Consider the following 14,243-nt stretch of genomic DNA (forward strand, 5'->3'; position numbering starts at 1 on the left):
ACTTGACTGGCCTGCACAGAGCCCTGACCTCAACCCCATCGAATACCTTTGGGACGAATTCAAATGCCGACTGCGATCCAGGCCTAATCGCCCAACATCAGTGTTCGACTTCACTAATGCTCTTGTGGCTGAATTGAAGCAATCAATTCCCTTCAACAATATTCCAACATCTAGTGGAAAGCCTTTCCAGAAGAGTGGAGGCTGTTATAGCAGCAAAGGGGGGACCAACTCCATATTAATGCCCATGATTTTGGAATGAGAGGTTTGATAAGCAGGTGTCCACATACTTTTGGTCATGTACTGTATAAACTCAGCATTGGTTTCATGTTTCATGAGCTGAAATAAAAGATCTCAGAAATGTTCCATATGCACAAACAGCTCATTTCTCCCAAACAAATGTTCACACATTTCTTTATATCCCTGTTAGTGAGCATTTCCCCTTTGCCAAGCCAATCCATCCACCTGACATTTGTGGCATATCAAGAATCTGATTAAACAACATTACAAAGGTGCACCTTGTACTGGAGACAATAAAAGGCCACTCTAATATGTGCAGTTTTGTCACACAACACAATGCCACAGATGCAGGAATGTCCACCAGAGCTGTTGCCAGAGAATGTAATGTTCATTTCTCTACCATAAGCCACCTCCAACATTGTTTTGGTAGTACGTCCAACCGGCCTCACAACCGCAGATCACGTGTAACCACGTTGTTGTGTGAGCGAGCAGTTTGCTGTCAACGTTGTGAACAGAGGCAGTGGGGTTATAGTATGGGAAGGACAACAAACTGAACTGCATTTTATCGATGGCAATTTGAATGCACAAAGGTACTGTGAAGAGATCCTGGGCCCATTGCCGTGCCATTCATCCACCACCATCACCTCTTGTTTCAGCATGAAGATGCACGGCCCCATGTTGCAATGATATGTACAAAATTCCTGGAAGCTGAACATGTCCCAGGTCTTCCATGGCCTGCATACTCTTCAGACATTTCACTCATTGAGCATGTTTGGGATGCTCTGGATTGAACTGTACAACCGAGTGTTCCAGTTCCTGCCAATATCCAGCAATTTCGCACAGACATTGAAGAGGTGTGGGACACCATTCCACAGGACACAATCAACAGCCTGATCAGTTCTATGCGAAGGCCATGTGTTGCGCTGCATGAGGCTAGTGGTGGTCACACCAGATACTGACTGGTTTTCTGACCCACGCCCCTACATTATTTTTTAAGTATCTTTATCTGTATTCCCAGTCATGTGAAATCCATGATTAGGGCCTAATGAATTTATTTAATTTGACAAATTCCCTTATATGAACTGTAACTCAGTAAAATCTTTGAAATTGTTGCATGTTGCGTTTATATTTTTGTTTAGTGTACATTAGGTTCTCTACTTGCTCCGGCCCTGTCCACTGCTAAGAGTTATGAAAACATAGTGGCATGTTTGAAGTGGCCTTTCAGCCCAGATCCGTCAGATATTGTGCAGAGATTCTATTTTCATAATTGTAAACAAAATGCAAATCAGAATATCTCCAGTTTCATTGCTGGTCTGCGCAGGCTTTCGGTGCACCATAATTGGGAGCTTTATCTTGGCCAGGTCGCAATTATAAATGAGAACTTGTTCTCAACTTGCCTGGTTAAATAAAGGTGAAATAAAAATAAATACATTTTGGAGATCAGCTGGAGCCGATGCTGCTTGACAGAATTGTTAGATGAGTCTATTGGCTGAACCCAATCTGATATTTAGAGTGGCCGAGGGAAAAGCCTTGGCAGCTGAGACTGCTGCAAATCATGCCTGCCTGCTTCACCATGAAAGACCAGGGGCCTCATTTATGAACGTTTATAAATGTTGCGTAGGCGCAAAAGAAGGTGTGCGCCACTTTCTAAGCAAACGTTGAGATTTATATAAAAACAAACTTGACGGGAGAATGTGCGGTCCTCCACGGACATTTTGACCCATACGTGCGCACATAACCTGGAGAAACTGCGACCCCGATGAAATTGATACCATTGTGTAAAATAAATCAAAATATTACATCTCATGTATTATATATGAAGAGTTCCCTGGAGTGCACACAAAAAAACATGATTTAGGATAATAAATACAAACGGAGATATCTGTTTTTGCAAAAGAACCCCTCAAATATGTTGTACAGTTTAATCGGGAATCATATTTCATTGGATCTGTAATTATTAAACAATAGTTGCATGTTGTGACATTTATTTTCATAAATAAATATGCACAGTTTGTGCACAGTTTCATATTTCATATATGTTCGTTGCGCAGAACTGTCAATGTGATTTTGGCCCAGTCATTGTCAGTTCCAACCAGGGTAATTACCACACCTGAAGGTGTTACGCAATTGGGTATCTTTGACAATCAAATGGGTGGGTATAAAAAAGGCATGCAATTACAATGTGTAATGATGCACAATGGCTGCTGTTGGAAGATGTGGCGAATGGAAGAATTCGGAGAGAGACAATTTTCAGAGACCAGACAGATTTACTGGCCAATAATGAGGAGTGGCTTATGAGCCGGTTCCGATTACCAAGAGCTGTTCTCTTGGATCTCTGTGTTGTAGTGGGCCCAGCTTTACAGAGAAGCACCCGCAGAAACCAAGCCATGCCTGTCCCACTTCAAATCCTTGGCAACCTCGGTTAATAGCGTCGTTGGTGTCCCTTTGCGTTTGCAGGACTGCATCTGTGAGGACACGGCCGCCCGGGGGTTGTGACTCACGAGGTGCGGTGGAGACGCCAGGGGGTGGGCGCACTCAGCTCCTGCTCAGCTGCAGCACCGCTGACCCCGCTGGAACACCCAGCGACTAAAAATAGATGTCAATTGTTTGTAAATAAATGTGTAAACACAACGACAATCCATTTGGTTTACTCTTTTCAAACGAGGGAATAGTAATTACATACCTGGGTCATCCCGTGCGTCTTGCATGCCCGTGTCCACCTCCGTCACTACTCCACTCTGGAGGGTCTCCCCTATAATTACTGGCAATCGCTCATCAAGGGGCTTGAGCTCCGGTGGCACAAACACTTTGTCTGTGTAAGGCTATGCGCCTTTTTGGCTTCCACTTTAATGTTGGATAACGTCTTATTTCTGAGAGAGTCTGAAGTTCTGAGCCAGCGGCATTCACAGCGTCCGCCACATGCTGACACTCTGAAGCCCCGGGGCAGCAGGGTAGCCTAGTGGTTAGAGTGTTGGAGGTTCAAATTCCCGAGCTGACAAGGTACAAATCTGTCGTTCTGCCCCTGAACAGGCAGTTAACCCACTGTTCCTAGGCCGTCATTGAAAATAAGAATTTGCTCTTAACTGACTTGCCTAGTTAAATAAAGGAAAAATAAATACAAATTGTAATTCCCACACTTTTCCACCAAACAATGTATTTTTTCGTGCTTCAACCTCCCCTACAAGATCTTCCGTTTCACACTGAGTGAAATGTCGTTTTTTTTTTTTTACCTTTCTGTCAGGATTTGTTGTCATGCAGTCAGTATGGATGAATATTAATTAGGGGTGTTTCCCTATCTATGGGCAACTATGGGCGGTAAAAGGGTAGGACAAGACGTGCGCTCACGCGGGCAAATTTCGAGTTGATTGTGATTTATAAAGAGAAAATGGCGTGGGAAGTGCGTACACACTGTGTTATAAATCACAATATTTTTGTGCGTAAGCACTTTCTGTGTGTCGTCCGTACGCCACCTTTTGACGTGAATCCTCCTCACAGTTTTATAAATGAGGCCCCTGGTCCTCCAACTGTGCCTGACATTCATCTCGCTGAACGTAGTAGTAGGCCGGTGCGCAGGGAGGGAGGGAGGGAGGGAGGGAGGGAGGGGAGTCAGAGTCCAGAGAGGACTTCAGAGCCCGTTTCAGATGTGGAGGTGCCCATGATTCCAACAGCTGTAGGTTTAGTGTTGCAACCTGTCACTACTGTAAATGGAGCGGACATGTACTGTAGCTTGACTTTGTTTGACAAAGGTCCCAGTCCCAGGCCTCAGGCAGCTCAGTCATGCCCACTAGGACCACACAACAGACACACTTGGTAAACTGTCACCCAGACCCTGAGAAGTATGTTGTCTCTAGTACCCATGGGGGGGCCACAGCCTGAGAGGGAGAAGTCCATTTTTGCTGCACCCAGTGTTGAGTTCCAGAGGTTCCACATTGACAAGGATGTCATGCGACCAACCCAGGATAAGGTAAAGGCCATAAAGGCCTTCTTCCCTGAACAAGTCTGAGCTCCAGTCGTTTCTGAGGCTTCTCAACTTTTACAACTACTTCCGGCTTGATAAAGCTACAACCCTGGCATCGCCTACTGGACCCAGCCGCTCCCTGGAGTGGGAACGACACTCATGAAGAAGTCTATAGAGAGGCTAAGCAGCTGCTGCAAGCAGATGGGCTGCTAGCCCACTGATGATAGAAAACCCCTGTTACTGGTCTGTGAGGCATCTCCATATGGGCTCGGTGCCTTGTTTAGTCATGTGGAATCTGATGGTCGGGAGGCACCTGTGTGCTACGCATCTAGGACCCGAACTGTCACTGAACAGTACTCTGCATAGCCGGATAAATAGGCCCTGGCGAACATTTTTGCTGTCAAGAAGTTCCATCAGTATTTGTGAGGTCGCCATTTTGTGGTCTACACCAACCACAAGCCCTTGCTGGGCGTGCGTCATCATATGAAGCCCATGCCCCAAAAATATTTTCACTTGCATGGTCAGATGGAGCTTGATACTGGGACCCCATAGTTATGAGCTCAGCTATCATCCAGGGAAGCAGTTGGCTAATGCAGATTCCCTGAGTTGCCTGCCACTCACAACCTCTTTGTCCAGGCACCACCTCACTGGGAAGTGATGATGTTGGAGATGGTGCCTGATGCCCTTCTCTATGCTTCTAGGATAGCCGCACTGACCTCCAAGGACCCTGTCCTGTCCTGTCCTGTCCCGAGTCATTCGCTGGGTGCTGCATGGATGGGCCTCTGAAGTTCCTGGCAGAGAGTTTTGGTCTTTAATGGTATCGTCGGAACGAGCTGTCGGTTCACAATAATTGTGTGTTGTGGGGCAGTCGGGTTGTGGTACCTGGCCTGGCGAGGCAGGGGGTCCTTTCCATGCTGCATGATATGCATCCTGGAATAGTGAGGATGGCCTGGGATGGACAAATAAATAGTGTCTTCATGTAGACTTTTCTGGGCTATTCAAAGGAAAGACTTCTCATTATGGTCGATTCCCATTCAAAGTGCATGGGAGGAGCCATGGTCATCTTGATGCCCTCTGGTGCTGTAATAAGCACCCTCCATTTGCTGTTTGCCATTCATGGGTTGTGTGTCACGTCCCGGTGTCAGATAATGGAGCTGCCTTCACTTCTGCGGAGTTTAACGAGTTCGCTGGGCGGAACTGAATCAGACATGTCACCACAGCCCCGTAACATCCGCCCTCCAATGGCCAAGCTGAACACATGGAACAGGGAGGCTCTGTCTATGATCTCGGTGGGTGACTGGCAGACCTGACTGTCAAGAGTCCTGCAGTCTCAACATGTTATGACGGCCTCTACTGGGAAGAGTCCAGCCGAGCTGTTCACGAACAGGCGGTTGACAACTGCTTTAGATCAGCTGCACCCGGACATGGCAAGTGACATGCGTCTAAGCAGGAGGGTAATGCAGACAGGGGGGCCGTGATCATTTAAGGCATTTTCTACCTGACGAGTCTGTGTACATGAGGAACTACTCTGGAGGCCCTATGTAGGTCCTTGCAGTTGTGGAAGAAGCCAGTGGACCTGTCTCTTACAGGACTCGGACGCCTGACGATCAAGTGTACCGCCGCCGTGTGGATCAGCTGCAGGGCCACGAAGCTGCAGGCCCCTTTGCTGCCCCCTCTATCATTGGCCTGGTTGCCCTGGACACCACGCCTTTAGGAGGAAGTGCCAACTCCAGAGCCAAACCCTGATACCCAACTTGCAGCTGAGCCCTAGCCTAAACTTACCTTTCTGCCTCCTCGTTATTGTATTGTATTGTACATAATAGTTTCTAAGATATTGACACACACTCGGCACACTCCACATCATCTCACCAGCTTTCCTTTGTTGTAGCTTTTGCTAGTGTGAATAACATTGTCGCTTTGTGTGTGTGTGTGTGAGAGACACACCTCATAATAACATGTTAATGGGATACAGTTCACCTGCTTGAAATCATCAGAGCACAATGAGGTGGTTCATTTCCGTTGCACGGCTTTCAAATTAGATTTCACAGGCACACACACACTTCTGTGAAAAGTGAAGGTCAACTCCAGCATCAACACAATGCTCTCTCACAGTAACTCAAAGTATCCTATTACACTCTGTTGTGCTCCTTTTCATCTTACAGCACTTTACTATGGCCATGTTTTAAACTTTTTTAACGGTCTAATGGTGCTCTACTCTATACTGTGTGTCCGTGTGTTTATGTGTGTGTGCGTGTGCTGTTCCCATATTTAGGTATATTTAACAGTATGCAATTAGGGGTTTTTATAATACATACATAGGAATTTGTCCAGTAAGACCCATCAAACAATAAAACACGTATTGGTCAGATTGAAGCATAAATCTTATTTTATTAGAATGAAATGCTACCATAGGGTCACAGGGTCACTGTGTGTTTACTTGACTTACAGATGGTTACCCCAAGGATGAAATGATTTACAGATGGAAAAGGAACTCCATCGAAACCTCAGACCAGAAGTACTGGCGCCTCTACCAGTTTGACTTCATGGGCCTGCGGAATTCCACAGACGTCCTAAAAACAACAGCAGGTACAGCAAATTAGTTACCGTACATTTAATACCCAAACAGCTGACCTTCTGTTTTTCACAATCAATTAAAAAATCCTCCTCACAGCCCTTCGTTGGCTCCTGTGTTCTCCATCCAATTTTTCTCAGAATTATTAGATACTGACTCATGAAAATTCCAAGGAAAAAGGACAAAGTGTTATTTTTAGCTGTTTTTTAATCAAATGGTCTACATTTACTGTAAATTATCTGTCATATTCTCCTGTCTATTAGCAGGGGGAGACAGCAGGCATTACCAGCTGGTGTCTTGAGGTCTAGTGCCACCACTCTGGCTTAAGTCAATTGCTTTGCCAGTTTTGCAAGATATTGCCAGAGAGCAAAGACAATGCCTTCTCTTGGAAGATAGTCAAGATATGTAGTATTATTGTACCATGGAAATGACAAAGACAGCATTTGGCAGGGCAGAAAACAGGTTGAAATTGCAATTAGGAGTAGTACTCTGGTAGTAGACTAAGAAGTAGTCAATTGGTAGTGGATTTAGGAGTTGTACTTTGGTAGTAGACTTAGGAGTAGTACTTTGGTAGTAGACTTAGGGGTAGTACTGTGGTAGTAGACTTAGGGGTAGTACTGTGGTAGTAGACTTAGGGGTAGTACTGTGGTAGTAGACTTAGGGGTAGTACTGTGGTAGTAGACTTAGGGGTAGTACTGTGGTAGTAGACTTAGGGGTAGTACTGTGGTAGTAGACTTAGGAGTAGTACTGTGGTAGTAGACTTAGGGGTAGTACTGTGGTAGTAGACTTAAGAGTAGTACTTTGGTAGTAGACTAGTACTTTGGTAGTAGACTTAGGGGTAGTACTGTGGTAGTAGACTTAGGGGTAGTACTGTGGTAGTAGACTTAGGGGTAGTACTGTGGTAGTAGACTTAGGAGTAGTACTGTGGTAGTAGACTTAGGGGTAGTACTGTGGTAGTAGACTTAGGGGTAGTACTGTGGTAGTAGACTTAAGGGTAGTACTGTGGTAGTAGACTTAAGAGTAGTGCTCAGGGAGTAGACGTTGTCTCTATCATTCACTGTGTAATGAAAAAGGGCACAATGAAAGTGCATTTACCTGTCTTCATAATTCATTGTGACATTTAACATATTGTTTCTCTGTAGATTGCTTGAAGCTCATCAGTAGTCCCCTCTGGTATAAAGGCAAACATATTTTTACACAAACCATCTGGATTAAAGATTCAAAATATTTAATTATTCACTTAAATGATTTTCAGAGTCCTAGGATGTGGTTTGGTTTTAATACTGAATTCTACATCTATTTATTTACAACAATCATTCCTTGCGACGAAGGTTGTGTTTTACAAACAGGTATCTAATTATACTCATGAGTGGTGCTTGCTGGAATTACTTTGTAATACATTTGTAATGCATTCATGACAGCATTGACGTCTCATGTAGCAGCGTTTCAAGGGGCTGATGAATAGATCTCATATATGAATCCTCAAGGTGTAATTAACCCACATTGACCCTATTCTCAAATTTCATAGGTGACATTGTTCATGCTGTACTTTATTCGTCTTGAAAACTCACGTGATCCAATAAATGATGTGTTCTACGTATGGTGCACTGTGATACATGTCCACGTTCTGAGTGGAGAACTCATGTGAAAGCCAGAGTTCTTCCACAGATCTTCCTTCAGTTCTGTTCAAGGAAATTAGACGTTTCTCATCTTGTTTTCCCTTTTTCTTGACTCCCAGCTTGCATCATGCTGCATGATGATTAGCTAGCTTGCTCCTGCAGCTAAAAATAGCATGTCATTAATTTACATCTCAACAAACTCTGAAAACAAAGCGCTAAATGTCTTCTTCTTGTTTCTCATCCAGCATGAAATGAATAGGTATTGTGCTGTAGCGTGGTAATGAGGACAGCGAGTGGACAGTTCCCATGCCACCGTGCCATCGGGGACTTCTGGTTCTACCGCTGTTATATCTGCCTCCTTTTTTTCTTTTGTTACAGCATCCCCTCTTCAAAACCCACCAAATTAGACTCCCTGAAGCATTGTGTATGGTGCCTTGTTCTGTGGTTCCCCCTGATGCTCGCTCTCATGATTATCTCTCTCTCTCTGTCTTTCTCCCCTCCCCACGCTGGCTTGTTCTTGTTCCACCTGACACTCTGATTGTCCCTCAATCTCTTCTCTTTCTCCCTCCCTCCCCCTTCCTCCTTACCTCACTCCCTCCCCCTCCTCGCCCCTCACTCCATATACATCCCCCTCTTTATCCCCCCTCTCCCAGGTGATTATGTGGTCATGACAGTGTACTTTGACCTGAGCAGGAGAATGGGTTATTTCACCATCCAGACCTACATCCCCTGTATCCTCACCGTGGTGCTCTCCTGGGTCTCCTTCTGGATCAATAGCGATGCCGCCCCCGCCAGAACAGCACTAGGTACCTGATCTGAAGAATACCATTTGACAGGATACACACTGATATTATAATAAGTAGATGAAAAAACCTAAGGGTTCAATCAAAGCTGTTCCACCAGTGTTCATGTAGTGTACTGTATGTGTTCAGCAATGACTACCTCTGCATGTGTTATTCTGAAAGGAAAAAAATACATCTGAGTCTAGCTGGTTTGTTGAAAAGATGGTTACCAACTCTTGGTACCACAATGGAAGATTGCATAAAAAAAATCTATATTTTATTGTTTAGACTAGAGAACAATCTGCATGTGTTTATGCAATGTTATGTTCTGCTTTCAAGATTCTTGTACCGTCTTATTTTGTTTATGCGACGTGCTTGTAATTTATCAAGGCTTAACAATGACCTTTTTGTTTTCGTTTGCAATTCATTCATGATTTTTTTTCCCCCGATGCATGCTTTCCATTAGTGCATGTACATTCTTCTGGATTATGTTGTTGAAGGTGATTGGGAGTTTGAGTTGAACTTTGCGGTAAGTACGATTCAATTCCTCCAGGCAGCTCTTGTAGCGGACCTTGAACAAGTCATTTTTTTTGTCTTCAAGATCAAATATATCACATTTAGTCCAAATTACAGTATTCACATTATACTTGGCTTTTAACTAAGTGACAACACAAGCATATTTGCAATGGTGGTTAAACAAGTCAAAGCCTAAAGTGTATTAACGAGTCCGTTTCATCACCAAACCATCCTTGAACCACCACAATCACATCGAATAGTCTCGCTCGACCCTCTTGCCACCTGTTACGGCACAGTACAAAGATAAGCCCGGAAACATGTTTGTCTTTCCCCTAGTTAACAGGCAAGGATGCTGTCTGTAAGAGTAAAAATAAATATCCCATTCTCGTTGATAAAATAAATGATTTAGTATCTATTCTGGGGCATGAAAGCGCAGCGATGATTTTTCCGGGCCTTCCCGCTGATCAATCAGCGGGTTGAAAAGAAAGAGGAGTGATAAGGAAAATGGGCTCTGACTGCAAAGAGCAGGAGATATGTCAGAGTGGCTGGTGGTGGTAGGGGGCTAAGGAGGAGGCAGGTGCTGACATGCAGGTGTCCCCTGAGGGTGTAGTGTGGTTGGGGGGGGCAGTGATGGGGTGTAGTGGGTGCCATTCCCAAATAGCCAGGTTCACAAGGGCCACCACAGATGGTAATGACGATCAGGCTATACCTGACAGGGAGTAAGGGACAGGGGATGCTCAGTTCAGTGACTCATATAGTGTGACCCCTCCCACTTTTTTTGTCACTTTCTTTCTTTCTCTCTCTTTCTCTGTCTCTGAGTCACGACAGCACTGTAGACTGATATCTTTGTACAATGTTCTTTGTATCTGTATTATTTTCTATGTGTTGTATCTGCTCATGTGACATCTATGGGTATTTTTTTTGTTTTTTTACAAAGATACCTTTTTCTCATTCATTACATTTTTGCCATTTTATTTGGAGGAACAAGTTGAAGGTGCTCTGACACCTTTGCCTGTTTGAAAGTCAGCAGAGGTCCTTCATAACTAAGTGCCAAAGTATGTATAGAAGGTAAGGGAAATAGGTGAAGGTAATCACCGTGGCCAGTAGAGTCTGAAGGAAGGAAGGAAGGGGGGATTGAGTATGAAATATCAGCTCAAAATAGATGGGCCTTCTGGTCTCCATGGTAACTGCTTGAAAACAGCACAACATTCAGTCATCAAATGAGAGGTTCCTGGTGATGTGCATAAAAGAGCGAGAGAGAGAGAATGTGTGTGTGTGCGTGCGTGTGTGCGTGTGTGTGTGTGCGCATATGGGTGTGTGTGTGCGGGTCACACCCAGCATTTTATATCAAAGGCTCTATACATGCAAAATCTCAGCTGGTACATTTAGCTCATTTTTCAATATACACACTGAGCAAAAATATAAATGCAAAATTTAAAGTCTTGGTCCCATGTTTCATGAGCTGAAATAAAAGATCCCAGAAATGTTCCATAGGTAGGCACAAAAAGCCTATTTCTCTCAAATTTGGTGCACAAATGGGTTTACATCCCTGTTAGTGAGCATTTCTCCTTTGCCAAGATAATCCATCCACCTGACAGGTATAGCATATCAAGAAACTGATTACAAAGCATGGTCATTACACAGGTGCACCTTGTGCTGGGGAGAACAAAAGGCCACTTTTAAATGTGCACTTATGTCTCAAGTTGAGGGAGAATGCAATTAGCATGCTGACTGCAGGCATGTCCACCAGAGCTTTTGCCAGATAATTTAATGTTGATTTCTCTACCATAATCTGCCTCAAACGTCATTTTAGAGAATTCTGCAGTACATCCAACCGGCCTCACAACCGCAGACCATGTGTAACCACGCTAGTCTAGCACCTCCACACCTGACTTCTTCACCTACGGGATCCTCTGAGGGGTGGTGCTGAGGAGTATTTCTCTCTGTAATAAAACCCTTCTGTGGGGAAAAGCTCATTCTGATTGGCTGTGCCTGTCTCCCCAGTGGGTGGGCCTGGCTGCCAAGTGTGTGGGCCTACGCTCTCCCAGGCCCACCTATGAAATCCATAGATTAGGGCCTAATTCATTCATTTAAATTGACTGATTTCCTCATATGATCTGTAACTCAGTAAAATCTTTGAAATTGTTGCATGTTGCGTTCATATTTTTGTTCAGTATATTTAAGCACTGACAATGTATTAATGTAAACGTCCATTTATTTCTAAAGTTAAAACTACATAGAGACACAAACTACCCTCGTTAATTGATAAAAATATCTTAAGAACATATCTGCAAAATATATTCAGACTATTGCCAGAGAAAACTATTGCCACCGTTTTGCCAAGACAGATATTAAACAGTTAGTACCGGGTAGCAGGTAGCATTCCGTTTTGGAGGTTAAGAGTGTTGGCCCAGTAACCGAAAGGTTGCTGGTTTGATTCCCTGAGCCGACTAGGTGAAAAATCTGTGTAATGAAGCTGACTTTGTCCTTTCAGGTATCACCACTGTGTTGACAATGACCACCCTTAGTACAGTGGCCAGGACGTCCCTACCCAGAGTCTCCTATGTGACGGCCATGGATCTCTTTGTCACTGTGTGCTTCTTGTTCGTCTTTGCGGCCATGATGGAGTACGCCATCCAAAACTACTACGCCTACAGGGCACAGAAGCCCCGCTACAACAAGACAAACAAGACGCAGAGACTGGTGAGCTTTCCTCCATACAATGTAATGGTGTACCTTTCCTCCGTACAATGTAATGGTGTACCTTTCCTCCGTACAATGTAATGGTGTACCTTTCCTCTGTACAATGTAATGGTGTACCTTTCCTCCGTACAATGTAATGGTGTACCTTTCCTCCGTACAATGTAATGGTGTACCTTTCCTCTGTACAATGTAATGGTGTACCTTTCCTCTGTACAATGTAATGGTGTACCTTTCCTCCGTACAATGTAATGGTGTACCTTTCCTCCGTACAGTGTAATGGTGTACCTTTCCTCCGTACAATGTAATGGTGTACCTTTCCTCCGTACAATGTAATGGTGTACCTTTCCTCCGTACAATGTAATGGTGTACCTTTCCTCCGTACAATGTAATGGTGTACCTTTCCTCCGTACAATGTAATGGTGTACCTTTCCTCTGTACAATGTAATGGTGTACCTTTCCTCCGTACAGTGTAATGGTGTACCTTTCCTCTGTACAATGTAATGGTGTACCTTTCCTCCGTACAATGTAATGGTGTACCTTTCCTCTGTACAATGTAATGGTTACCTTTCCTCCGTACAATGTAATGGTGTACCTTTCCTCCGTACAGTGTAATGGTGTACCTTTCCTGTACAATGTAATGGTGTACCTTTCCTCTGTACAATGTAATGGTGTACCTTTCCTCTGTACAATGTAATGGTGTACCTTTCCTCCGTACAATGTAATGGTGTACCTTTCCTCTGTACAATGTAATGGTGTACCTTTCCTCTGTACAATGTAATGGTGTACCTTTCCTCCGTACAGTGTAATGGTGTACCTTTCCTCTGTACAATGTAATGGTGTACCTTTCCTCTGTACAATGTAATGGTGTACCTTTCCTCTGTACAATGTAATGGTGTACCTTTCCTCTGTACAATGTAATGGTGTACCTTTCCTCCGTACAATGTAATGGTGTACCTTTCCTCTGTACAATGTAATGGTGTACCTTTCCTCCGTACAGTGTAATGGTGTACCTTTCCTCTGTACAATGTAATGGTGTACCTTTCCTCTGTACAATGTAATGGTGTACCTTTCCTCCGTACAATGTAATGGTGTACCTTTCCTCTGTACAATGTAATGGTGTACCTTTCCTCCGTACAATGTAATGGTGTACCTTTCCTCTGTACAATGTAATGGTGTACCTTTCCTCTGTACAATGTAATGGTGTACCTTTCCTCTGTACAATGTAATGGTGTACCTTTCCTCTGTACAATGTAATGGTGTACCTTTCCTCCGTACAGTGTAATGGTGTACCTTTCCTCTGTACAATGTAATGGTGTACCTTTCCTCCGTACAGTGTAATGGTGTACCTTTCCTCTGTACAATGTAATGGTGTACCTTTCCTCCGTACAATGTAATGGTGTACCTTTCCTCTGTACAATGTAATGGTGTACCTTTCCTCCGTACAATGTAATGGTGTACCTTTCCTCTGTACAATGTAATGGTGTACCTTTCCTCTGTACAATGTAATGGTGTACCTTTCCTCCGTACAGTGTAATGGTGTACCTTTCCTCCGTACAGTGTAATGGTGTACCTTTCCTCCGTACAATGTAATGGTGTACCTTTCCTCCGTACAATGTAATGGTGTAACTTTTCTCAATGCAGTGTAATGCTGTTATAGACATGGACCGAGGTTGTTTGTGTTGTCACAGTCAATAGTTCTAGCCATGGTAGCGATTATGGTCTCAGTGGGTGGAGGTCTAGTCCATCCTTCATATCTCCATCCTCTTGCATCAGTCACACTGTGCATGGGCTGTGATAGTATTACAGTCAGTGGCTCTGACCTGCATGGTAGCAAATCGGGAGGTTGCCCCCCGGTG

General features: G+C 44.1%; 1 protein-coding gene across 3 annotated transcripts in view; it reads left to right on the forward strand.

Annotated features, from left to right (window-relative positions):
- LOC112266479 (gamma-aminobutyric acid receptor subunit gamma-3-like) overlaps nt 1-14,243 on the forward strand; it is a 41,921-nt gene that overhangs the window by 25,341 nt on the left and 2,337 nt on the right. For all 3 annotated transcript variants that reach the window (XM_042296984.1, XM_042296985.1, XM_042296986.1), the window contains 3 exons: nt 6,644-6,781; nt 9,040-9,192; nt 12,179-12,387. In XM_042296984.1, coding sequence (XP_042152918.1) covers nt 6,644-6,781; nt 9,040-9,192; nt 12,179-12,387 — 500 coding nt within the window. The remainder of the gene's footprint in view (nt 1-6,643; nt 6,782-9,039; nt 9,193-12,178; nt 12,388-14,243) is intronic.

This window comes from Oncorhynchus tshawytscha, linkage group LG14 (assembly GCF_018296145.1).
Source record: "Oncorhynchus tshawytscha isolate Ot180627B linkage group LG14, Otsh_v2.0, whole genome shotgun sequence".
Lineage (NCBI taxonomy): Eukaryota > Metazoa > Chordata > Actinopteri > Salmoniformes > Salmonidae > Oncorhynchus > Oncorhynchus tshawytscha.